Source organism: Pelmatolapia mariae, linkage group LG7, assembly GCF_036321145.2.
Source record: "Pelmatolapia mariae isolate MD_Pm_ZW linkage group LG7, Pm_UMD_F_2, whole genome shotgun sequence".
Classification (NCBI taxonomy): Eukaryota; Metazoa; Chordata; class Actinopteri; order Cichliformes; family Cichlidae; genus Pelmatolapia; species Pelmatolapia mariae.
The window spans coordinates 6,112,919-6,139,363 of NC_086233.1; the positions used below are offsets into that span (position 1 = coordinate 6,112,919).

At 39.8% G+C, this 26,445-nt stretch overlaps 1 protein-coding gene across 1 annotated transcript; it reads right to left on the reverse strand.

The window, feature by feature from the left end:
* Positions 1–2,777: 2,777 nt before the first annotated feature.
* Positions 2,778–12,284, reverse strand: olfml1 (olfactomedin-like 1). Its single transcript, XM_063480493.1, has 8 exons — positions 11,797–12,284; positions 9,590–9,693; positions 9,265–9,455; positions 9,060–9,163; positions 7,903–8,091; positions 6,143–6,323; positions 4,866–5,025; positions 2,778–4,754 (listed from the first exon to the last, which is right to left on the reverse strand). The coding sequence occupies exons 1-8, from the start codon at positions 11,920–11,922 to the stop codon at positions 4,598–4,600; spliced, it is 1,212 nt and encodes a 403-aa protein (XP_063336563.1). The 5' UTR covers positions 11,923–12,284; the 3' UTR covers positions 2,778–4,597.
* Positions 12,285–26,445: the final 14,161 nt, after the last annotated feature.

Consider the following 26,445-nt stretch of genomic DNA (forward strand, 5'->3'; position numbering starts at 1 on the left):
TTTCTGTTTAAGAGCTGAACATTCTGGCTTCACGAAACATCCCTAAACCATATTAAATTCACTTATTTTAATTAATGGCATGTTTTGTCCTTCTCTACATCAAGTAGATGAAAAAGAAAATTATGGAATCACACTGCAAATAATACTTGCAGAAATCTAAATATGCAAACTAGTCTGTAGTTTGCATGTGATTTAAAGGAAGCTCATCAAGAGAGCTCTCAGCTGAAAAAGCAAAGAATTATAAAACTCCTTCAAAAAAAAAATCTTACGTGGTGACTGGGAAAAATCAGAGCAAAAAAAAAAAAAAAATTGGAAGGTTAAAAATGAGGGAAAACATGAGGAGACTGAAGACAGTATCAGGACTGAAAACTCAAAGCAGTACACACTGAAATGAAAACCAGCACAACAAAACGAATGGAAAACAAATGGGCAGAAACAGGAGTCAGTGTTTGAGATAGAACTGTAAAAAAGTGGCTGAATGAAACTGAAACGAAAACCAGCACTCACATGTACACAGAAGAAAATAAGCTTACAGTGAGCTAAAGAGAAACAATCCTGGGCTGCAGATGCTCACTGATGAATCATCAATCTATATTGGCCAAGAGATGATGCTCATACTTTTGTCTGGTACTTTTGCACCGATTGTGAGAAGGAGAAACGGGACTTTCCTCCACTCATGTGACAAGGGGTTGATGCCAGATAAAGAGCCAGAGGAGATGGCAAGCATGACATCAACACTAAATTCAAAGCTCATAATTTGGACACCTTTTCCCTTTCCTTGTTGTAAAATATATTTGGCGAAGATGAAGTTACTTTTTTAGGGTGATAATGCACCTTTCCACAGAGTAAAGTGTTAACTCAGTGACATGGCCAGCAGTCCTGTTATCAGTCTGACAAATATTTCCCCCCTCAACATTGAGCAAAAAGATAGAATTGCGCAATCTATAAAAATATGCCATATAAATTACATTTGTTTACGACATGTTCCATGAAGCCAGAATGTTCCACTAGTAAATAAAAATACTTGTATGTTATATTTATGATTTCTTATTTCTTATATTTTTTACAGCAGTTGTACACCGTTGTGGGCAACTTTATGATTCAGTATTAAAGTGTGCAGCTTTGCAATGTCATTCTTTTGGATGTCACATGGTATATTACCTGGTAGTTGAAGTCACTGGCATCTCTCAAAATATCAGTGGTAAGCAGGCACTTCCATACTCTGCCGCGCAGGCTTGGAGGGATACCCATTCTGATAAATCGCTCAATCTGAAAACACAGCAAGAGTGCGAAGAAAACAAGCATGTTCCAATGGTTGCCAAATGTGCAAAACACAAGATTTTCATCAGTGCCTTTTGTAGTTTATACAAGTCTTACTTGGCTCTTGCAGATAAAGCTGGCTCCATTCCAGTAGCTGAGCAGCTCACACAGCTCTTTCACCCTCACTGAGCTCAGCTGGGGGTAGCTGATAGACAACACAACATGGTGAGCTTGGGCTGATTCATCAGCTTTTTCAATCAGACAGATACTGTCATTTTCAGTAATTCTAAACTCTGGGCTTTAAGTGCTCAGTGTCTGAAAAAACCATGACTGCAGAGTGTAATACAATACTCACTGGAGGAAGTATTCAAGTAGAGATTTTTGCGTTTTCATTATCATTTCACGTGTATGACGTGTGGACATATAAGCCTGGGAGGTACACCTGAAATAATTTTTAGCAGAGTAGCTTTGTCTAACATTATAAATATTCAGCTTAACTCAGCTTTTCTTGTTTGTTTCAGCAACTTGCTGAACTTAAATTCAATTTAATAAATGGATCAATACAGTTGGCGATAAATAATTTAAAGGACTTTAACTTTCCACTTCTAAGAACAAGATAGTTAGAAACTCTTAAAGCCGACAGCTAGTGTTACCACGACTCTAACTTACTGAAGTGATTAATTTACATTAACAACAAGATTAAAATCATACAGTTAAAGAACACAGTTGAGACAGTGAATACTGAAATAACTAGCGTTTAGGAGTAAATGACTCGGGTGAGGAACATAATAAGCCAGGCTAGTCGCTTACACGGGAGCTAATGTACCGTGAACCTGTTCCGCACCTGTAATCGTGACACCGGTGATGAAGTTTCTGGTCCTTTTTCTTAGTGAGAGCAAAGCCGAATTCATCAAAACGCAAATTCTCACTGCGCCTTTTAATTGTTGAACTCCTCCTGGTGACGTTGGTACTGCTTCTCCGCTTCATGGTGATGAGAAAATCCTTCGAACACTACTTCATCCGTTCCCAAAAAAGAAAAATGAAATTCACCGTCCAAAAGATTTCTTGCCGCTGCTGTCAAAGTAAACGGTCGCTCTGGGACCGCCCCTTTTCCTACGTCATCTCCAACCGAAAATGGGCGGGTTAAATCAGAGACTTTGAAACGAGTAATGCGAAAATGCTATAAATCTATATTACTAAACATCAAACAACAATATAATTCTTCAAAGATAAAGAAGCTTAAGACCTGATATATATAGTGAAATGTGACTTAACAATATTAATGCACTAAAGCAAACGCAGTATTCGAATGTATCTGGTCAGCATGGAGCTGATTTTCACAGTTCTCCACCCTGGGGTCAGGCCCTTAAGGGTCACCAAGTACACCTGTTATGTCATGTGATAATTAATGGGGAAAGCAAAAAATTGAAAGAGCAAAGTTCTTGAAACTTCTTGAAAATGGCGGTTTATTATCAGTATTTTAAATGAAATAAATGAAATATATTTATTCTGTCACAGTTAATTATTACTATCTTTTACATCACCATTTTCTATCACGTTTAAAACAAGGGAAATGAAGTAATCCACTGAGACTTTAATGCAAAGGGGACAGAACGAAGGTAAACATATAACCGGTCATAACCAAGAGAGGGCGCTGTCGCACTATTTACATCTGATTCACATGCATTTCCAACCATCTCAGCGCACTCACATACACTAAAAGTCACAAACAGTTCAAAATAGAACGTTCATCTATATCAAACTAATAAATAACGTTTGTTGCAGATTATGGCAACACAATCTGTAAAAAGCAGATTCCACAATTTATGTGTCGTATTGAAGTTTTAGTCTAGTCTTACTGGATGTCTGCTGTACTAGACCGCTACTTTTTTGAGGGGAACTGGATAATGTGAAGGTAAATCCTCTTAAGATGCTGATTTTAAGAGCATTCTACAAGAAGATGCAAATGTGCAAAGGATGAACGCAGCATGCATGCTGGTTCTGCGTAAACTGAGACCATTATTCTTTGATGTCTCGATGCATGCTCAATCATAAATGTAAGGAAATCCCAGAAAGCTGATTCTGTTCAGCTGGACAATGCGTTTTCAGTGGGAGACATGTTTCATCACTCATCTCAACATTCAGATGAACTGAATCTGCTTTTTGGCATAATGTTTGATGTCGATGAGAATGTGTAGTGTAAATGAAATGAGAGTTTCCAGCACTATTTTGTTACTGTTTGCAGAATATACAATGTTGACATTTGGTTCTTGTGTTCAAGTGCAATAAATAAGCTTTACAATACTACTATATTAGCAACTTATACATGAGGGATTGGAAGATTTTAACAGCTGGGTAGACTGTTGACCAACTTCAGCAATGAAATAATGCTAGCATTTTTGGGAGAACTCAGCTATTCAGCTGACAGAGACATATTCTACGTCACATATTTCAAACAGTTTTTAAGATGGAATTCATCATTCTGAAAAACATACTGAAAACCCTGACATTTAAATGCTCTTTATTGTGTTGCTACAAAGTATAAAGTAAAATGCTTAAAAAGGCTTCAGTTAGACATAGAATTCATGTCTATAACCCTTCACAGTGATAAAGGCAGCATCCATTGCCAGCAAAGGAGCACTAAACAACAGCAGATTATAAAATACCCTATGATTAGCTTTCCTAGACGTACGCTTTTATTAGTGATTTTTTTTTTTATTGCATGATTTTCAAGTGATAATAGAGATTTTAATACAGGATGCAGAATTAACCAACACATTCTCACACCCGACTCATCACACACTAAAACTTGTTCTGGAACTGCTTCTTGTCATATTTTAACACTGGGGTGCCTAGTTGATTTCAGTGTATCAGTATAGTGTCAGAAATTCACATAAAAATAGCATGCATTATATATGTTGGCACAGTTAATGGCAGTTTTGCGTTTAAATGCAAACTTTCTATTTGAATGTCTGCTTTTTTGCCTCATAAAACTTTTCTCTAAATATAGTGATAACATCGTTACCGTAAGGTCTTTTTGATCACAAAAGTCATAAAGTGTAAATCTTATATTGTGGTAAACCAAGACAGAAAACAATCCTGTTTTAGGTTAAAATACATCTTTCCTTGAACTACACATTAAAATTAAACTTTTTAAAACATTTTAAAACATTTCTTTGGTTACCACATCTTTCAACAGCGACAACACCAGTAGAGCAATTTTTCTTGTGATTTCATTGGGAATGTTGAATAATTACACTTAAGGGGTACCCAGTACATTACAATGCGAAGCAACTATGTCCTCAACAAACATCAGTATATTAACACTGTTGTAATATTAGTCTGCAATGACTTGGTCATTCTTGCGTGTCTCCACTTTGTATATCGTCTGGTAGCCATCATCCCAGGCATACAGCTGCTTGTCTCCGGGGTGATAGTGGATGCTGCTATGGCTGGTATAACGTTTCGGGAAGAACATCACAGGACTCTCATTGCTGCACAGGGAACGGGATGGCACAGGGAAAAGAAAGTGGTTTGTCATATAGATACTGCATGTATGTGTGCAAGTGTATATTGTGCATGCATGTGCATGTGTACAAGCCAACCTGTGAATGGTGTCATGGATGTCATAGAGACACTGTATGGTGGAACGTCCTCCATAGCGTGTGTTGTAGACCACATAAAGGGTGCCACATATTAGGAAAGCTCCTTCAGCGTCATGGCTTCTACACTGTGTGTCCCACACAGACTCTACTGCCAAGGTTCCTAACATATAAAGAAACAAAGGTGAACTGAATGAATATATGTTCTTGCTTTATGTAAGTGGCGAGATCAAACCATAGAGGGTACAAAAGATGGATTTACTGCTCTGGGCAAAAGTTCTGAGTCACCCGTCATTTCCCCAAAAATATGCAATATAGGTACATTTACTAAATTTACATAGTATATAGGCAAAATAGAGTTTATGCAGTTCTTATAGTTTTAAAGCAAATATTTGGTGTGACCACAACACAGCCTGAACTCTATGTTAGGGAACCCTTCTTGCTATTTTTTTAAGTAGTCTAGTCTAGTTCTCCAGGCATCTTGAAGGACATTTGATGTTGGATGCCTTTTGTTATGTTCTCTCTCAAGATTATCCCATACTGCTTAAATAATGTTTCTGGGCTCTGGGAAGGCCAATCCATGACTGATATTGTTGCATTGTGTGTTTTTCTATCCAGGTATGCTTTTACTACATTAGTAGTATGTTTGGGATCATTGTCATGCTGAAAAATGAAGCCAGTTCCTTTCAGATGCTTTACAGATATAATTGCATGGGGAATCAAAATTGTGCTACTTTTATGCTTTGATGAGACCATTTATGGTAACGATAAACTGCACAGAAAATGGGTCAGTTGCAGGGCCAATTGCATTTCTCAGGTCCTGTGTCAGGTCTTTACCAGAATGTTTTCCAATTTTTTTAGTAATCACTTGCAATAGCTGTTGTTTTTTTTTAGCCTTTCGTGTTCTTTTGACCTCCACTTGTCCAAATAAACAAATAAAGCACTCCTTTGAAAACTGTTAGAAGCAAGAACTAGAATGAGTGAACAAGCAGCCCATGTACAGAAAAGCTTTGAAAGACCTTTAGATCTGTATAGTCCTCCTTTCTGACTTGTTGAATGACCTGTGAGCATAAACTCATCATTAAGTTTTTAAAGAGCAAATAAGGTGATGCCTGTTTTCCCATACATTTCACCTCCTGTTGCCCATAAAAATATATTTTTTAATACAGTCTATGGATCAGAAACCACTCTGATGCTTGTTTATTATATATATATATATATATATAGACTCAAAACCTTTTTCACAGAACTGTGTATGTGTAGCAGGAGTAGTACTTTACCTATTTCCAGTTTGGTGATGACCAGGTTTCCTCCATACTCAGCATCTGCATGGATGACCCAGAGGCCAAGTTCATCAACAGCCATGTCCAGGTAAGTGTTAGGGTTCAGACTGTAAACAGGCATATGACCAGCTCCTGGAAGAAGCATGCTGTCCACCACTGTGCCATTCAGCAGGTCTACCTTTAGGAATTTAATTGATATGAACGGACATCATTATAGCATAGAGGGCCTTTTATTTGAGTCACTTTATCTAAGCACAAAATTAGATTGAGTAACTACTGAAAGTATGTGAACAGTGGTGTGCTATTTTAGTCACTTTATTAGCGCAGAGTTGGAGGGTACTGCATGTTGAAACTGGACTAAGATAAAAGTTAACGTTAGCATGCTAACAAGCTTACAAAAGATTCATTTCAGAGTAGTATTTTTGGCTTGTAGTAGCGCATACTGTAGGTATAATTAATAATATCGTGGTTTCGAGGGTGTTAAAAAGTACAATGGTAAAAAGAGCCTTCAGGTTTCAGGCCCCTTTTCTGTGGAACCAGATCTCAGTTTGGATTCAGGAGACAGACAGCCCTCTCTACTTCTAAGATTAAACCTTTCCTTTTTGATAAAGCTTATAGTTAGGCCTAGATCAGGTGACCCTGAATCCTTTCTTAGTTACACTGGAATAGGTCTAGGCTGCTGGGGGCTTCTCATTATGAACTGAATGTTTCTTCTTCACTCACCTCTTTTCTCTTACTATGTATTTATACACCACTCTGCCATTAATTATTAGTTATAATTAATCTCTGGCTCCTTTCCACAGCATGTCTTTGTCATTTGCTCCTCACATACCCCACAACTCGTTGCAGTAGATGGTGCTCCTCCCTGAGCCGGGTTCTGCTGGAGGTTTCTTCCTGTTAAAAGGGAGTTTTTCCTTCCCACTGTCACCAAACCGCTTGCTCACAGGGGCTCATATGATTGTTGGGGTTTTCTCTGTACTATTGTAGGGTCTTTACCTTACAATATAAAGTGCCTTGAGGCGATTGTTGTTGTGATTTGGTGGTTTATAAATAATAATAAAATGAATTGAATATTAATGTAGACTCTATTTAATTTTGGTGACCAGTACTTGGCTTGTACAAACCAAAGGCTTTAAAAATCCCAGACAAGCCACCATCTATCAAAATGTGGTTACTTTATGTACTACTTAAAGAAGGCTTCTGTGAGAAGAAAAAGAAAGAAAACCAGTGCACACATGAGCGACCTTACACAAATTAGCTGTGTTAGCAATGCTCCCATGTCAGCTAGAGTAGGTCAGAATCACTTGCATGGCAATGAGAGGGACACCACATTGCTTACTATTTAATATTAAGAAAGTGATATTAAGTACAACTGAGGCAAATATGACATTCCTCACAGACATGTATTATATTTGTGATTAATGGAATAAAATACTGGAAATTCTTCAACCCCCCCCCCAAAGTATCCTGACAAAAGTCTTTAGCTCTACTGGAACAAAACTGTTTTCTCTGCTCACTGACCTCAGCTGACACAGAAGTGAAGGAAAGAAAACAAGACCGACTCCTCAGTGACTAAGCTCCCTGTTATGAAGTCTCAAACTGGTAAACTGCAATTGTATCCAGGAACTGTTGCCAAGCGACATAAACGACTTTAATCAACCCCTTTTGTACACAGAGTGCAAATCAACACAAGAATGCCTTGATGTGAAGTACACATGAACGACATCACATTCATGTTTGCTAAATCACTTACAAACCTTCACTATTTGGTTTGTTGTATCTGCTTTGTGGTAGTAGAGGAATCCATTGTAGACCACATGACCCGATCCTTGCCAGTGGAAAGGCAGCTGCACCACCTTTGCTGGAGATGAAGTCCTCTCTGTGAAGCTTTGCAGGGAAACGTACTCCAGCATGGTGTCATTACGAATTCCGCTGAGCAGATAAATCTGAAAGATTTCACATTGGGACAAGCTGAGATTTTGCAGCTCAGCTTTATATTCTATTTTTTACAATAAACTGTATAAAAAGGCTGTTTTAAAAAGCTTTTAGCATTTTGGTTGGCATCATCTTAAGTGTTTAGAGCCAGAAAAACTACTTTTGCACAGAAAAGTTAGTTTATTACCTAAAGCTAGTAAGTGTGGTTAGTAATGTACATCTGTAGGGTGCATGTGTGAACAGCCGCAGACACCGTTTTATTCTAACTAACATTTAAATAAAATAATAGAATTTTACTCACTTATAAAGCTTGAAAAGACTTCTTGGACAGTCTGTTAACGCACCTGATCATGCAGCTGTAAACATGTTAATTTAAAGCACTAAATTTTGCCACTTTAACACAGCAGTCCATGGGAATTGTCTCACTTTTGGAACAAGCCTCAAGTGGCCAATCAATAAACTGCAGTCTGGCCTCAGCTTTTAAGTTCAGCTCCAGAATATTGGGCAGGTGGTTTTATTCTGTTGCCCAATCTTATATAGCTACAATACACCCAGCCATTTACATCTGGGTGGAATTATTAATTATTAGGAGCTCCATAGTATATAGTTTACACATTTGCCTAACAAGCCAAAGATTCCTGGTTCAGTCCCAGGAAGAGTGCTCAAAGATGTTAAAATGTTTTGCTGAATGGAGGGAAGCTGCTCAGTTGGTAATAATTGTATGTGGTTTTATCACCTTAAGCCAGCCATTTCCATCACAGGTGGTCATCTGATAACAGCTGATGCAATCACATAGGACAAAATAGTCCAAAAAGCATGATTCATTTTGATTATTCAGAGAACAGATCAGTGAGTGTCCATTAACAGAGCGACAGTGAGAGAAAGATAAACAGAAGAGTGCAGCTCAGAAGGAAAAACAGCTTTACCTCTGCTGCAAACAACCAGTTATTTCATCATCTATAAAAAAAAAAGAAGAGACCTTGGCTGATCCTTCCGAGGGGTCCTTGAACCAGGAACCATAGGTGTCTCCTGCCTTCTTCACAATCTTGAGAGACTTGATTTGACTCAGACCCGTGCTGCAGTCTGGAAAAAGCACAGAAGCAGGAATGAACATTTTGTTGTTTGTTTCTATTTTCCAAACTTATGTTATGTGGACCTTTAAATATCTCGTCTTATTTAAGCACCATTTTGCACTTTGATCTTGGCTTTCCTTTTCAGCAGGTCGAGTTCTGCAGCTTTTATCTGCTGTTCCAGCAGTGCCTCCTCCATCTCAATTTCAGACTGACTGGGAATTTTGTTTTCCAAATATTCCAGCTCTCTCTCCATCCGGTCTACACGTACAGACATGCCGTCCATCTGGCTCTTCACCTCTGATCTGTACAGCAAAACAGTGCTTATTTCATGTATTTCATTCAGTCTCTTGGAAATTTGTCATTATTTCATTCATTTTTCAATTAAATAGTCTGTACTGAGAGAAACTTTGTAAAGGAGATGTTTCACATATGTTACCTGAGAACACTGAGTGTAGACAGATAACCTCTGATTTCACTGGAGAGGTCATAGGTTCTTTGGGTGATGCTTGTGGTGCTCTGCTCACACTGATTCAGGCGCTCCTAGTTTCATGAGAAAAGGAGTTAAAATTAGAATATTTAGTTTGAGAACCGATGGAACTAATATCAAATTTTTTCTCTAACAACTAAAAAGGTTCACGTAAATTTAACTTGGTCAGGTATGAACAATACCACAAAGCCTTGCTCCACTCATTCTGTACATTAATAGCACTTGATGCATTGCTTTGTTTTTAAGTTATTGCATTCACAAGAAAAGTTGACCTCTCACTGTTCATGTCACCCACCCACCCGGCCATCTCCCAGGCGGGGTGACAATACTCCATCGGCCCTTTTACGGCTCAGAGGTAAAAACTGAACCGTAGCCTCCCACTGTGATGGGATCTAGTTTGATGATCACTTGTTCCCTTAATGGAAGGTGTCACTGTGAGGCAATACAAAGTTTTTCTTAGCATTCACCTCTATTAAGATGAAACACAGTGGACCACATCATAGTGGTCTGTTTCAGCATGACAGTGACCTCAGCCTCAGGGCATGGAGGCTTACTGAAGGGTTTAATGAAAATCAAAATGGTGTGAATTCTCTGCTATTGCCTACACAGTCACCAGATCTCAACCTTGTTTGGAAAACATAGTGTTAGACAGGATTCACCACCACTGCCATCAAAAAACCAAATGAGGAATATCTATAGAAACACTTTATTGTCTTGATCCCAGTTTCAGATTCTTGGTTTCACTGTTTTAAGTCATGATCAGGGCATTCCTGTTTATTTTTGTTTTGTGTGGAAATAGTTTTTTTTTTTTTTTTGGAAGGGTCTGGGAGTTGGATTTCCTTCACACCTGATCTGCAGCTCTTCATGTAGCGGGCAGTATTTAACAGCGCCGTGTGCAGCAGATCATTGCCAGATTGTCTTCACCTCTTCGGTGCCCACCAGCCGTCAGCTGAACTCAACTCAACCGGTCCGTGATCTCCAGCCTTCTTTCCTGGAGATTTCCAAATGCTTTTCGGAACCAGTAAATCGTGCCCTCCTAACCGCTACCACCTGCCCACTCTCTGCCAAACTCCCCAGTGCCCTGGATTGTAGTATGGACTCCTCCTTCCTGTTTATGGAAATATCACAGCAAAAGTAAGGCTGAAGACTTTGACTGCCTGCCTTGGGATTCATTCATTATCGCTCGCTTACACTCTCGCTCTCCTCCACTGATTGCACAGTTCACCCCCGTTTTTTGTGAGAGCAAGTTTTGTGTTTGTTGGATTTCTGGATTCCTGGTTTGGTTTTTCTTTGCTAATAAACTGGAAACTTTATCGTGACATCATTTCGTGTTTGAGTTCAGTTTTTGCTTTATAGTTATTCCAGAGATGAGTTTCAGTTTTGCAGCCCTGCCTTTTGGCTCATGTCTTGATTTCTATTAGTAGTTTTCAGTTGCCCTTAATGTTGCCTGTGTCTAGCCCCTGTGTTTATGTCTTGGTTCTCCTGTTCTCACTTGTCTGACATTTTGTTAAATGTTAGTGTTCATGTCTGGGGCTTACATCATATGTTGATTTAGTTGTGTTTCTGTCCCCCCCCCCTACTTTTTTCTTTCTTTCTTCTTCTCTTTCTTTTACTTGTACAGGGTATTCTCTCCCTCTCGCTCTATGACAGCTGGGACTGGCTCCAGCTGTTCTGTAATCCCACGCTGCATAAACAGTAAGAATGATGGAACTGGCATAATTTGTATCTTGACAGCCTTCAGCCAAACACTCTTTAACTGCACAAGTTCACTGATCAGTCTTTTCTCTATTTGCTCCAGTTCTGCAAAACTTCTGGATTTTGATAACAGACTAAGCTAGTACCTGAAAGTCCTTCAAAATGTAGTAAACCCACCATAATGAGACATGGTGTATTTCTATAGATTGGAAAAACATACTGACTGATATTTAGATACTTATATTTAGATTTCCACAACTCTAGATGATCAGATTATGCAGTACAGATGAAATTTTCTGAACTGAACTGCAGCATTCAGCAAAATGTCAAAGCAAAGTGAGTAACACTACAAACAGCAGTTAATAGGTGGGGGCTGAGTCTATGCTCTTTGTGTCTCTGACCTCGTGCCAGATGCACATACATGTAGTTGATGTGAAACAGAAGAACCAACATCAGCTTACCTCCATCTGAGCCAGTCTCCTCTCCAGGTACTGGATTATAAAGGCATCCTGAGATGAGCTTTGGCTCTGGACTGAGCCCACGATCAGACACAAAGATACGAGAAAGAGGGGAAGTATGCCCGACATGACTAAAACTCAATAAGTCTGGCCAGAGTAGTCAGCCCAAGTTTCACTGCCTCTGCAGCTGCAGGGAAACTTTAGTCTTTTTGTTTCTGAAAAACTTGTCAGTATTAATGAGACCACTTCCTGTATTTCCGCAGCACTCCTGAAGCACAGAGCTCAGTAAAAGTTCTCCAAAGTGAGAGCGTACAACAGTTTTGCTGTGTTAAAAGCAATCCCAGATTCCTTAAGTGACTGAATTCTTCTCCTTCTGCTTTATTCAGGAAAAGTTGTAGCTCCAGAACTTTCTGCCTTGTTTCTCTAATAAGTTGTTGCTTCACTGGGTTTTGGATCCAAGTGAACCTCACCCACGGTCCCTCCCAGTCTCTCTCTCTCCTAGTTGCTCTGTCTGCCTCTCTCGCCCACCCTTCTACGCTCTGGTTTTTTGTGCATTTGAGGTATGAGGGAACCATCCAACAGAGGAGGGGGAGAAAGAGAGACAGTGAGAGCTAGAAATAACCCCGACAGTTTATACCCCATTGGTCAATCCAACATTTTTTCCATTGTAATACTCTCCAGATGGCCCACTGACACGTCCTCAGTTCTCCCACAGAGCAAACCATGACCCAATAAAGTTACCAGTTGGATATATTAACAAAATCAGTGCTCTATAACCTGTCTGGAAATATTTCTGAAGTATGAGGAAAACCACCATTTATACTAAACTGATTCACAAACACACAAATTGTATTTTACAGGCAGGATTTACAGGCTTTATTTTAATATACTGATACAAAACAATAATTACAAAGTTGTCTTTTAATTTCCATCTACTTATTGTTGTCGGGGGGGCTGGAGATAATGCCAGCTACCATAAGAGGAGAGGCAGGTACACCCCGGACAGGTCGCCAGTCTAACACATAGAGACAAACGACCATTCACACCTATGGAAAATTTAGATTTACCAATTAACTGCATGTCTTTGGACTGTGGGAGGAAGTCGGAGTACCTGGAGAGGACCAACACAAACATGGGGAGAACATCCCCCAACAACTCCACACAGAAAGTACCCGGCCAGTTGCTGGAATCAAACTCAGGATCTTCTTGCTGGTAGGAAACAACCGGGGTTTTAACATTGGTAACATTTTTAGCTCTCAAACAAAGATATGTGAAAATATGTCGAAATAACAAATGTGTTTTGTGTTACAGGGATATCTTGTGGTGATAAAACACGAGCCAACTAGCACCATCACTTCCAGTCTCATAGAACTGCTTTGTTTTAGCATATGAACCCCTGACCCTGTGCCATGCTTGCTTGCACACTGCACATGACATACCTTTTACAATCTGCCAACGACTGGAGATCTGGTCGCTACAGGGGTCCAGAATTACAAGGCTTATCCATTGTCATGCAAAGGCAGCCACTGAGGGGCCACATTCCTGTGTACTCCTCATACTTTCCCCAGCCTCCAATAAAAGGGGAGGTTTGCTGCAGGAAGGGGATCGGGTGTAAAATCTTTGTCAAATCAAATATGCAAATCATAAATAATTAAATAAATCCAACCAGATGTAGGCAGATGATACTGTGACCCTTTAAAGATGCAGCTCAAAGATGAAGAAGGAGAAAAAGATACAGCTGTCACATAGGCCATCCACCCATCCATCTATCCTCTTAACTGCATGTCCATTTTATAGTCACAGGGAAGCTGGAATGTGTCCCAGGTGCCACTGAGCAAAAGGCAAGGTACACTCCACACAGGCTGTTAGTCTATCATCAGGCATCATGTAGGTCATGCTTTGGATCATTTCTAGGCTGTAGCAGTCTCTTGGTGATGATAAATATAAAGACAAGCTCCTTGCCCACATTCTGAAGAAATGAAGGAAAGTTAGGTTAAAAACAAAACTTTTAACTCTTTCACACATTACAACTTAAAAAACAAAAAACAAAATCAGATTCTGTACAGAAAATAGAAGTAGCCACTGTTACATCACATTTTAGCATCATAGCCATCTTATCCTCATGACCATATTAGGACGAGAAGGTGGAGTGTTAAGTTATCAGCCAATAAGCTTTGTTACCAAGATGCTTTTATAGATGGAACACACAGATCGCTGCCAATTAGTAACAAAAAATCAAATACTTGAGTAACTGAAATCACCAAAAGCGAGGGCTATGCACGTAGATGGATGTACAACAGGTTGCCAGATGACTCCATGAAAAATGTTGTAAAACTCATCTGCACCACAAACACATTTGAGATTAGCAAATGTGAGGCACACAGTTAGTGGCTACAGGTGTCTGTGTTGAGATCTACCTAAACAGGTGAGTTATTTAAAATAAAATAAAAAATCACTCCAGTACAGATGAATACAAAGGGTGGAAATTAGCTATAAGATAATTAACTGTAAGTTGGGAGTACTCACTTTTGTAGCCAGCCTCACTTCTGTATTGGCTTCAATTTTTTTTAGCCTCAATTGTTAAAATTACGCTATAATTATATGTCATTAACATTTCCTGATGTAAGTGCTGCTCTGGAAAACTTTAAATCAATGCCACTTATCATGCAGATATGTTAATGATAAGCTTTTAAGACATCTTCCTTTAAGATATCTTACTGTGTGGTTCCAAGTTTAAACTATTTCAGCTGCGAGGTTTCTGCCCTTGCTCCCATCCCTGTTGATCCATGTAATATTCTGACTGATTTAGGTCCAGATGTTATCGCTGCCAGATAATTCTTGCTTAGCTGCTGTTTTTTCACAAGTCTCCATTGGCTGCCTTTCAGAGGCACGTGGAACTGTTTTCTTGGCTTTTGTGGTGACAGACAACATCTGGCTATCAGCTTTCTCAAACACCCGATCTGGGCTGTATGGAACACAGAGCTCTGGTTAGAGTATCAACTACATGCGAGCAATAAAAGATGATAGAGGAGAGCTTTCTAATACGTTAAGACAGAAACATTTCTTTCCTACCCAACCTATTTGTGAAAAAACACCAACACTATATCATGCTGTCATCATTACAGGTTTTAACCATGAGATGGCGCCACATCATAAAAAGAATACACACAATGCTACAGCACAGTACAACCCGACAGTAGGCACTGCCCTTAACACCACACCCCCATGGCAACCACCCACTCTCCCCACCACTTTACCTGTGGTCTGTAATTATAGCCTGCTGCTAAATCCTCTGTGTGGTGCAGTGGTAATAATGAGGATCCTACTCATGACCGCTACTGCATTGCTGTGGTTACCACGGTTTTTTGGGGGCTTGCATGCTGTAAAAAATAAAACATTGCCCATTAGTGACTCCAAATTATGGTTTATTGTTGCATGTCTATAGGTCACAAGCACTTTAACAGCTTTTTCTTTCTTGGATGGTTCCATCTGGAATATCTTAAGAGGCATACTCTCTGTTATCTCATAAGACAGAAGTTATGATCAAAATATAAAAAAATTACACATAATCAACTCAATCTCATATTGTAAGAACTTTTTGCTATTTCTAATTATTATTATTATTTTTTACTGTTAACGCCGCATGAACGATTTGACAAATTACCTATTATATATTGTTCACTGTTTCATCACCTGTGAGTAATTTATTACAGCAAACACTGTCATTCACTTTATTGGAGTGTAACACAGTGAAGCTCTTAGTTATTTGAAAGGATCATGTATTGCTTTCAATTTCTTCTTGCCCTTTGTATGTACCTCTACTGATTTATTCTTTTATTCTTGTTCTATCATTTTTCTATTTTTATTTCTGTACAGCACTAAAGTGCTTTAGAAATAAAGTGAAAGTGAAATAATTATTCAGGACCTCTTTCACCTAATATTACCCCTGCTGAACCCACATTATAGGCAGATATGAAGATTCTTTTATTACATTTTTAAATCATAATCAGCTTTTTTTGACTTTTTTTGTACACATATATGATACTGGGCTCCAGCTGTTTCTTTGCTCTCATTGTACATAACAATGCAGAAAAAAAACTGACAACATGACACAGACAATAACAACAGGCATAGCATATTTAGTTCAATGCTGGAATTTAATCTTTTTTAAAATTAGGCATGTGAGGTAAAGTAAGGCAATGGTTCTTGCCCTGTTTAATTGGATCTCATTTCTCTTAACCACAACTTTATAATCTTCTGGTTGTGCACGACACATTCAGCCCAACCACACATAAACACACAATGCAATGTTACCTCATGAAAGATTCATTACAATTTGCGCAGGAGTCCTATAAAATATCCATAGAGTCACAGCAAGACATCTAACTGAGTTTGCATTCAGGGCTGCCAGAAGTAATCCCTAGAGCTTTGTGTGTGTGTGTGTGTGTGTGTGTGTGTGTGTGTGCATGTTTCTCTGTATGAGTCTGTATTTATGTAAGAAAGGAGCATGTCTGCAGTATGTTTGCTCATTTATACTGTATGGGTTTATACTTTTATATGCATGTGTGCATATGAGCTATGCATTCATTTACATCGTCTGACTTTAACAGTGTCTTTAAATACATGTACGCACCATACCAAAAGCTGGGTATGTTTGTGTGCATGCACATATGGAACATCTATGTGTATTCGGCCATGTATGATACTTCTAGTGTGCACTAGTGTGTGTTTTTGAATGTGTGTGTATGTGTGTCTGAGTGATTGATTGAGTGATGCCAGCTTCCCACCACCCTCTGTCTCTTGACCTTTCCTACCAGTCTTTGTGTTTAGCAGATGATGAGATTTTAATGCCAGCCAGTGCAGACAGGTTCCATCAGGATACAGCTTACACTGAGCGGTACGGGAGGCAGACAGCGGGAAAGAAATGTCCATCATGTCATTGGTAGTCCTTAAAATTGAGTTTTCATTGACATTTCGACATTCTCATTTCTAAAGTAAACATCCAGTAGATTTTTCTTTTAGTTAAAAAAGAAGCTAATTTAATTTCTGCAAAGTTCATGGTGAATGTACAATAGTCTTTTTTTAAGATTTCAATTGAGTCATGTAAATGAATGGACAATTATAAAACAATAGACTGAGCAAATGCAAACAGATGATGGTTCAAGTCTGAGCTTGCGTATCTAAAATACAACATGCTACTTTGATGAGGAAAACAGATCAACGATCATCATTACATACTTTTAAAACAGAATAATAGGAATTAAGAAGGGTGGCGACAAAAACTCCCTCATAATCAAGATATGTGTGTTTGCCTGGAAAACAACACTACAAATACCCTCGTGGGCCGTACCTAATCAAGATGAGTGCTAAACTTTTTAATTCTTCTTTAAACCTTTAAGTAACAGTAACAGTGATTTGAACGTTTTTGAAAAAATGTACACAAACTGTGTATAAAGGTACCTATCCAATTCTTTCATATTTTTTGTCATTATTCATTGATATACTGCTACCGCTATAAAAAGTCCATCTCATGTCTGAATGCACTGATTTGCAGCAATGTGATTCACAGCTTGCAAGTGGTTTTTCTGTGTCCTGCCTCCTACCTCTTGCGACACTGTACGGAGGCGCTGTCTAATTTAAGAACAGTGTTTTGATAATATTTTGATATTTTAATGTGTTGTGTGTTATGTAGAAAATGGTTTGAACCTGACCTGTTTTTCACAACACAGAGTGCATGTATGAAATCAGCTCTAAGTGGAAATCAGAGGCCGCTGTGGTTCAGGTGGCAGAGCAGGTCGTCTACCTATCAAAAGGTCAGTGGATTGATCCCTGACTCCTCCGGTCTGCATGCTGAAATATCCTTGGGCGAGGTAGTGCACCCTTAGTTGCCCTTGATGCATCATGTGAAGTGTGGGTATGAGTGTGATTAGGTGAACGAGAATTATAGTAGTGCAAAATAAATACCAGTCCATTTATTTCACCAGTGATGAACGAGCTGTATTCTGGCCTCCCTTTCGGCCAATTTTCTCTTAAATGAGAGAGTTCTATTTAAATTGGATTTTTCACTAAAACAACAAATTAATAAATAAATATAACAGCAAAATAAATACAAATCGGAGGAGAGGACGCAAATACTAATAGGCCAGGATGAAGGGTTCGGCCAGCATGCTTGAGATACAAAGAGCAGTTTAATTAACCCCTTAATGTCAAGTGTATCATATTCCCACATAGCAAAATTGGTATGGCCCGGATATGGCCCACACAATGTGCTTACACACGGCCCACATACCGCAAAGAATGACGGCCCTTTGGTGGCCCAGATCTGGTTTGCCAGAGGTGGCCCACACATGGGCCAGCACAAGGCCAGTTGCAGACACACTGCTGGCCCTGTGCTGGCCCAGAACAGTTTCAGCTCTGGCCCCAGATGTCAGCCTAATGTGTACCTTAATCAAGCCATGTAATAACAACATGCGCCGGAACATAATAGTGCAAAAGTAACATGACAAAACTCTGTTCAGACACTGAATGGACTGATTCTTATATAGTGCTTTTCTACTCTCCCGGATTACTCAAAGTGCTCTATACAACATGCCACATTCACACACTTTCTCTAAACTAAGTGCTTCTTAACTACAGCCACACACATTCTCACTCTTGACATGCAGACTGGAGGAGCCAGGGATCGAACCACTAACCTTCCGTTCAGTAGGTGAAAATATATTTAATGATGTAAAATATATTTAAATATATTTTACATCATCCGGTGTTTTCGGGACCTATGAGACTCACCCGTACACCTGACTTTAATCAGACTGAATCAGTGTCAAAAACGTAGACAATGTCAAGGTAGCAGACACAGTTTGTATTCAGTTGTAAGATCTGAGGAGATCAAGCATGAGAAAGTTGTACAGAATGAGCAACGGAATGAGAGCAACACAGTATTGAGGAGAGCGTATATTGATTACATTTCCATTTAAAGGGGTGGCAGACAATAACTGGGTTGTAAAGTGGAAGATGAAAACTAATAAGCCTGCTGTTTAAACTACAAGAGTAGACCTATAGACGGACGACATAGAAAGAATATTCCTTCTAATATATCACAGAAGCAGTGTTTTTTAAATGTTATTTTGAGATGGTTATGTTATCTTGAATATTTGGCTTTGAAATTGGTCATCTATGGATAGTCACAATTTGTCATTTAGTAGTGATTCATATGCACAGAATAGCACTATTTATTCTTGCCAAGTTCATGAGAGGATTAATGCCACGTTAATGATTGTATGGTAAGGAATAGCCTTTGAACTGCATGCACAGACTGAAATAAATATGAAATATGAAACACGGTGAAACAGCTAAGCTAGCACAGAAGGTACCCAAGTCAGTATTTCTAAGGCGTTATACTTCCTTGCAGTTGCACACAGAGTTGCAGTTTTTCCTATTTCCTACTTTTTAGAGTCCATTTAAAGCACACATTCCTGGTTGATGCCCTTTTAGTTTAGCAGTTGTTTAGACAGGCCAGAGCAGTCACAACAAATTGGTGCATCTGTTGACAAGACTCCAGGAAATTACTGTTCCCTGTAACAAAACACTTACATACAGAGAGAGAGAGAGAGAGAGAGAGAGAGAGAGAGAGAGAGAGAATAGTAATTTTGTTTTTCTGCATATAATGTGTGTTTGTTGTGTACTGTGATTTTCAGATTGTGCGACAAATTTTCAAGAGTAACTGAATAAATGCTTTAACCTTTCACCCGCTTCGCCATTACAGTGATATTTTTGGTTTTTAGTACTGTGTCTGGATACCCCATATTTACAGTTTGTATCAGATTAAAAAAAAATAAAAACCTGGCTTTTTATTGTGTTTACTATCAATATAATGGTGAGTACCATATGCATACATCTGCATAACATCAGCATAGGCAGTTGTGGAAATGCTCAGTTCAAGGCAGCCTTACTGCAGAACAGCTAGCAATACAGTAGATCCTAGTGTCCTTTGCATTTATTTCTTCTTCACAGTATGACTCGCCATCATTCAGAATGCAAAAGAAATAATCTGCTGCGTGCCAAAGCTCCCTTTGTTCCTAACATTATTTCACTATTGGTCCCTGACCTTTGTTTTATCGCACTCTTTCACCTCATCTGTTTCTCTCTCACTCTGTGGGTCATCTGACTTCCCATGGCTCCCCTTCTAAAAATTTCATTACCAGGATGGTACCTGCTGCCACGAGTCAAAGTGAATGTTGTGTCAACCTCAGGCTAAGATATTAATTACAAGTTATTGTGAGAACACTGGAAATAGGAGGGTTATGTTTCTATTCGGCAGCACGGTGGCACGGTGGTTAGCACTGTTGCTGCACAGCAAGAAGGTCCTGAGTTCAAGTCCACCATCAGGCCAGGGTCTTTCTGTGTGGAGTTTGCATGTTCTCCCCGTGTTTGCGTGGGTTCCCTCTGGGTACTCCAGCTTCCTCCCACTGTCCAAAGACATGCAGTTTGAGGGGATAGGTTAATTGATTAATCCAAATTGCCCATAGGTGTGAATGCGGGAGTGAATGTGAGCATGAATGGTTATCTGTCTCTCTGTGTTAGCCCTGCGACAGACTGGCGACCTTTCCAGGGTGTACCCTGCCTCTCGCCCTATGACAGCTGGGATAGGCTCCAGCGCCCCCTGCGACCCTGAAAAAAAGGATAAGCAGATGGATGGATGTTTCTATTTTGTTTTCTCTTCTCACACTCACTGGCAACTTCATTACCTTGTCTCACTGTGTTCTGCCTCCCTGATTGTCTGCTTTTGCCTTTGGTATCTCCATTCTTTTCCTTGGGTCTGTGTGTGTGTGTGTATGTGCGTGCGCGTGTTTTAGTTACTTTTTTATTTTGATAGTCTCATGTCTTGTGTGCTTTACACTGAGTTTGACTTCCTCTGTCTCGTTTATTCTGATTTGTTGCAGCTGTCTTCCCTGGTGTTTCCCATCTCCCTAATTACCTGCTATGTATATAATGTCTCAGTTGTCCCTTGTGCTTTGTTCAGTTCAATTCGTATAATGCCAAATCACAACAGATACTGCGAGGTGCTTAACATTGTAAGGTTAAAACCCCAACAATCATATGATCCCCTTTGGCGAGCACTTTGGCGACAGAGGGAAGGAAAAACTCCTTTTGATCGGGAGGGAACCTCAGGCAGAACCAGGCTCAGGGAAGGGCAGTGAGTATATCTGCCAACACAAAATAAATCCCAGAATAATGTGGAGATGCTTTCACTTTTTTGTTCCACTGCACTAAGTCAGCTCTCATCAGCCTCATAGCTCTTTGTTTCCTGGATGGTAAACTGAGAGATAGTTTGAAGTCTGACATCTTGCAAGATTTATATAAAGTATAAAATTCCATTTGCTGTGTAGATAATTTAACTTTAAATACTTACACTGGCACATATATAAGCACATACAATAATATTTCAATAATACTGATAGACTGAAGTATAAAATGAATTCACTGTTTTGCTTTCAACCTTGTAAACGAACCGTGTACGCTCTGTCTCGAAGTTCTTGCCTTGTTCCCAGCATCATCAGTCAGCTGTTTTCTGTAAATAAAGCTTTGATGAAATATTTGCATACTGTTATGTTACTCTTTAAATCTTAAATTACAGTGTTTCTCCCATTACAAAGTACTCTGTTATGTCACAATGTGAATATGAGTTTGTTAACAAAAATTAGCGCACACATGTTGGTTGTATGATCACATAACAGTATGATTTTGTATGTACTGAATTACACTCACTGCATAGAGAGTTGTGCTGTTTTCTCAACCACATAACCAACAACAAGTTAATTTCCACCAGATTGATGGCTTTCAGTAGCTTCCAAAAAATTGAACGCTGTCCTCTCTCTGTCCTCTCTCTGCCCTCTCACACTAGCTGACCCTGGCACGCTCCTGGATACAGCTATTGCAGCTGTGAATCAAATAGTTGGAGGCAAACACATTTCAAATGTGTCAGACTTTTTTTTCCACTTTTGTATTGCAAATAAAAATGTTTTTATCAGTGTTTATTGGAAAGTGTAAATAAAAAAACTGACTAAAGTAAAAATATAGTATTACAATGAATAGAAAGTAATGACTTACTGATTAATCTGATTACCATAAGGCTCTAATTTATAATGTGTTACACCTTGTTACCCCTTTTGTCCAATACCACAAGACAGACAAAGTTGGGCAACTGTGCCAAAAAAGAGAACAGCAGGACTTACATTCATATGGTGGAAAGAATGAAACATTCCATACAAATGCTAATCATTCTTTTAATGGCCACTTAAGGCTTCCTCCAAAAGTGAGTGCATCTCCATAGACTCTCATTTTAAAATACACAGTTTACTGCATTTAAAAGCATGTTTACCATCTGGTATACAAACTGTTTTGGCCCTTCACCGATAGTTTGCTCTTTTATAACATGGATGCTGGAATTAGAGGCACAGAGCTCTTCTGTGTCTGCTTACTGGCGTCACTGAACTGAACCTCTCATTTACGTTTGTGTCTTTTGGAGCATTTTAATGGCATTTGCTGACAAATAATATAATCAGTTGTGTGGGGGACTGCCCCAGAAGTTTGTTCCAGTTTTTTGGCACTTAGGTGCTACTTTGCACTTATTAGCATATATGTGTGTTGCAGTGTTGTACCTGTATGTTAGCTGACTATATGGTCACATTAAGTATACTGTCACCCCCAGAGCTGTCCGTAGGGCTGAAACTACAGTTTTACATTGTTTACAAGTCAATAAACTCAACAGTACCATCCTGATATTTTCACATGAATCCCACTTTGCAAGAACTGTGCCTTTTTCCACTTTAGTAAAGCATCTGCACATACTCACAACTGCCACTAACTCCTAGAGTATTTAAAAGTAGAATGGGAGGGAGAGCCTTTAGTCTTCAGGCCCCTCTTCTATGGAACCAGCTTCCAGTTTGGTTTTTCCGAGACACACACTATCTCTACTTTTAAGATTAGGCTTTAAACTTTCCTTTTTTGCTAAAGCATATAGTTAGGGCTGGATCAGGTGACCCTGAATCCTCCCTTAGTTATGCTGCAATAGGCATAGGCTGCTGGGGGAGTCCCATGATGCATTGAGTTTTTCACTCTTGGTGGCGCTGTCACGTGGTGTTCGCTCGCTTTGTGGTAGAGTATCACTTCCTGTTCCTGCTCAAACACAGTGGTGTTTCTGAGTAGCTTTTCTGCTTAGCAATTTAATTAAAATCTTTTAGATACATTCCTTCTTCATAGTATAATCTTCACGTGCTTCATCTGAAGCGCACTTTCTGCGTACTCACTACCTAATTTATAGCCAAAGTATTCACTCACTGTCTCTGTACTGTTTCGCTAGCTTAGCTTAGCTCGTAGCCGACTCGTTAGCACCATGGCTACTTCACCTGTCCCTCCTGCACTTTCCTGCTCATTAGTCGTGTCCAAATTCATGGGCTGCCTCCTGAGGCCGCATTTGTAGACCGATTACGTCACAGCGACGCGCTGAAGGCTGTCCAAATTCATAGGCTGCTCCGAATGCAGCCGACAAATGGGTCCTCATTTTCTCAGAATTTGAGGATGGGTCTGATGTATCCTTCTTTGCCCACCATATCCCAGAATTCATAGCGCGGCCAAGCCAAACTCTAGTTTCTGGTAATGGCGGCCGGTGCTACGTTTTAAAATTACTCTTATTAATTTGTCTGGGTCACAAAATAAACTTTTAACATATTTTCAGGCGAGAAGGTAGCTGTGTAAACATCAAATATCTGCTCGGTTTATCAAGATATCGCATATTTGGAAAAGTGCTTCGACGTTTTCGGAGACGTCTGTTACCCACCAGCTCGATAGCTAGCCGGGAGCTCGAGGGTCACTGAAGCCGCCGAGAACGGCACAACTCCCGGCACATCATTTTCAGATCACCGCGGACTTTCGCTACTCGGGTTAAACGTAGTATATAAGTACCTGAGACAACCTGAAAATGTTATTGTTGGGCTTTTTCAGTGTTTTGTTTGTTCGTGAGTAAATCGGTTTGGCTGAGTTTAAAGTTATTAGATTAGATTAGATAAAATAAAACTTTAATAATCCCCCGAGTGGGTTCCTCCTTGGTTTTTATACAGCTGACTAAACGTCAAACAGAAAACTGATTAAACAGAAGTGTGAGACGGTCGAGAATTTACGCCAGTGTCCTGTTATATTTTACATAGCAAGGAGCAGACGGCCGAGTTTATTAAACTCCACCGAGACAGCGGTGACGTTAATCAGAAGGCTAGACCGTCCAATTTCACTGCCATTTACTTCCGGCCTACCCGACCGTCTGAGGACCCGGCCAACTTAGATTGCGAAGGCCGGGTCCTCAGGAGGAAGCAGCCCATGAATTTGGACACGACCATTGTGTCAGATGTTTAGCTACTCCTCGGCCTCCTTTAGCAGTAATGATACCTGTAACAAATGTAGCATATTTGCAGCTCTGGAGGCCAGGATTACTGAATTGGAGACTCGGCTTCGCACCCTCCATTCACCCGTAGCTAGCCAGGCCCCTGTAGCTGGTGCAGCCGAAGATAGCGTAGGCCCCGCTATTTGTTCCCCGGCAGACCCCAAGCAGCTGGGGAAAGAGGGCGGCTGGGTGACGGTGAGGAGGAAGCATAGTCTTAAACAGAAGCCACAGGTACACCACCAACCTGTTCATGTGTCTAACCGTTTTTCCCCACTCGGCGACACACCCGCCGGGGGTCAAACTCTGGTAATTGGTGATTCTGTTCTCAGACATGTGAAGCTAGAGACACCGGCAACCATAGTCAATTGTCTTCCAGGGGCCAGAGCAGGCGACATTGAAGGAAATTTAAAACTCTGGCTAAGGGTAAACGTAAATACAGTAAGATCATAATTCACGTCGGCAGTAATGACACCCGGTTACGCCAATCGGAGGTCACTAAAATCAATATTGAATCGGTGTGTAACTTTGCCAAAACAATGTCGGACTCTGTAGTTTTCTCTGGTCCCCTCCCCAATCAGACCAGGAGTGACATGTTTAGCCGCATGTTCTCCTTAAATTGCTGGCTGTCTGAGTGGTGTCCCAGAAACGATGTGGGCTTCATAGATAATTGGCAAACCTTCTGGAGGAAACCTGGTCTTGTTAGGAGAGACGGCATCCATCCCACTTTGGATGGAGCAGCTCTCATTTCTAGAAATATGGACCAATTTATTAAACCCCCCAAAATATGACTATCCAGAGTTGGGACCAGGAAGCAGAGTTGCAGTCTTACACGCCTCTCTGCAGCTTCTCTCCTCCTGCTACCCCCCCAAAAACCCATCTCCATTGAGACTGTGTCAGCTCCCAAACAGACAAAAAACAAACTAAAAACCAGCAATAAACAATTTAAACATAAAAAATCAAAAAGAAAGAACAATACAGAATCCACATCTGAACCAAAGAGTAAAACAATGAAATGTGGATTACTAAATATTAGGTCTCTCTCTCCTCCAAGTCTCTGTTAGTACATGACTTAATAATTGATCAACAAATCGATTTACTCTGCCTTACAGAAACCTGGTTGCAGCCGGATGACTATGTTAGTTTAAATGAATCAACACCCCCGAGTCATTCTAACTACCAGAAACCTCGAAGCACAGGCCGAGGGGGCGGTGTGGCAGCAATTTTTCACACCAGCCTATTAATTAACGAAAGACCAAGACAGACTTTTAATTCATTTGAAAGCCTGATGCTTAACCTTGTCCACCCCAGCTGTAAAACTCAGAAACCAGTCTTATTTGTTATCATATATCGTCCACCTGGGCCCTACACAGAGTTTCTCTCTGATTTCTCAGACTTTTTATCTGATTTAGTTCTCAGCTCAGATAAAATAATTATTGTGGGTGATTTTAACATCCATGTAGATGCTAAAAATGACAGCCTCAACATGGCATTTAATCTGTTATTAGATTCAATTGGCTTCTCTCAAAATGTAAAAGAACCCACCCACCACTTTAATCACACTCTAGATCTTGTTTTAACATATGGCATAGAAACTGAACATTTAACAGTGTTTCCTGAAAACCCTTTCCTGTCTGATCATTTCCTGATAACATTTACATTTACAATAATTGATTACACAGCAGTGGAGAGTAGACTTTATCAAAGTAGATGTCTTTCTGAAAGCGCTGTAACTAAGTTTAAGAATATCATCCACCCACTGTTATCATCTTCAATGCCCTGTACCAACATAGAGCAGAGCAGCTACCTGAACGCTACTCCAACAGAGGTCGATTATCTTGTTAATAATTTTACCTCCTCACTACGTACGAGTCTGGATACTGTAGCTCCTGTGAAAACTAAGGTCTCAAATCCGAAGTACCTGACTCCGTGGTATAATTCTCAAACATGTAGCCTAAAGCAGATAACTCGTAAGCTGGAGAGGAAATGGCGTGTCACAAATTTAGAGGATTATCATTTAGCCTGGAGAAATAGTTTGCTGATTTATAAGAAAGCCCTCCGCAAAGCCAGAACATCTTACTATTCGTCACTGATTGAAGAAAATAAGAACAACCCCAGGTTTCTCTTCAGCACTGTAGCCAGGCTGACAAAAAGTCAGAGCACTGTTGAGCCAACAATCCCTTTAACCTTAACTAGTAATGACTTCATGAACTTCTTCA

What these genes read in the sequence shown, in the direction of transcription:
- olfml1 (XM_063480493.1), bottom strand. Translation starts at nt 11,922, where the DNA reads ATGTCGGGCATACTTCCCCTCTTTCTCGTATCTTTGTGTCTGATCGTG. An exon ending in GGAGACTGGCTCAGATGGAG is followed by an intron (nt 9,694 to 11,796) that starts GTAAGCTGATGT and finishes TCATGAAACTAG; the next exon opens with GAGCGCCTGAATCAGTGTGA. An exon ending in TCTACACTCAGTGTTCTCAG is followed by an intron (nt 9,456 to 9,589) that starts GTAACATATGTG and finishes TTTGCTGTACAG; the next exon opens with ATCAGAGGTGAAGAGCCAGA.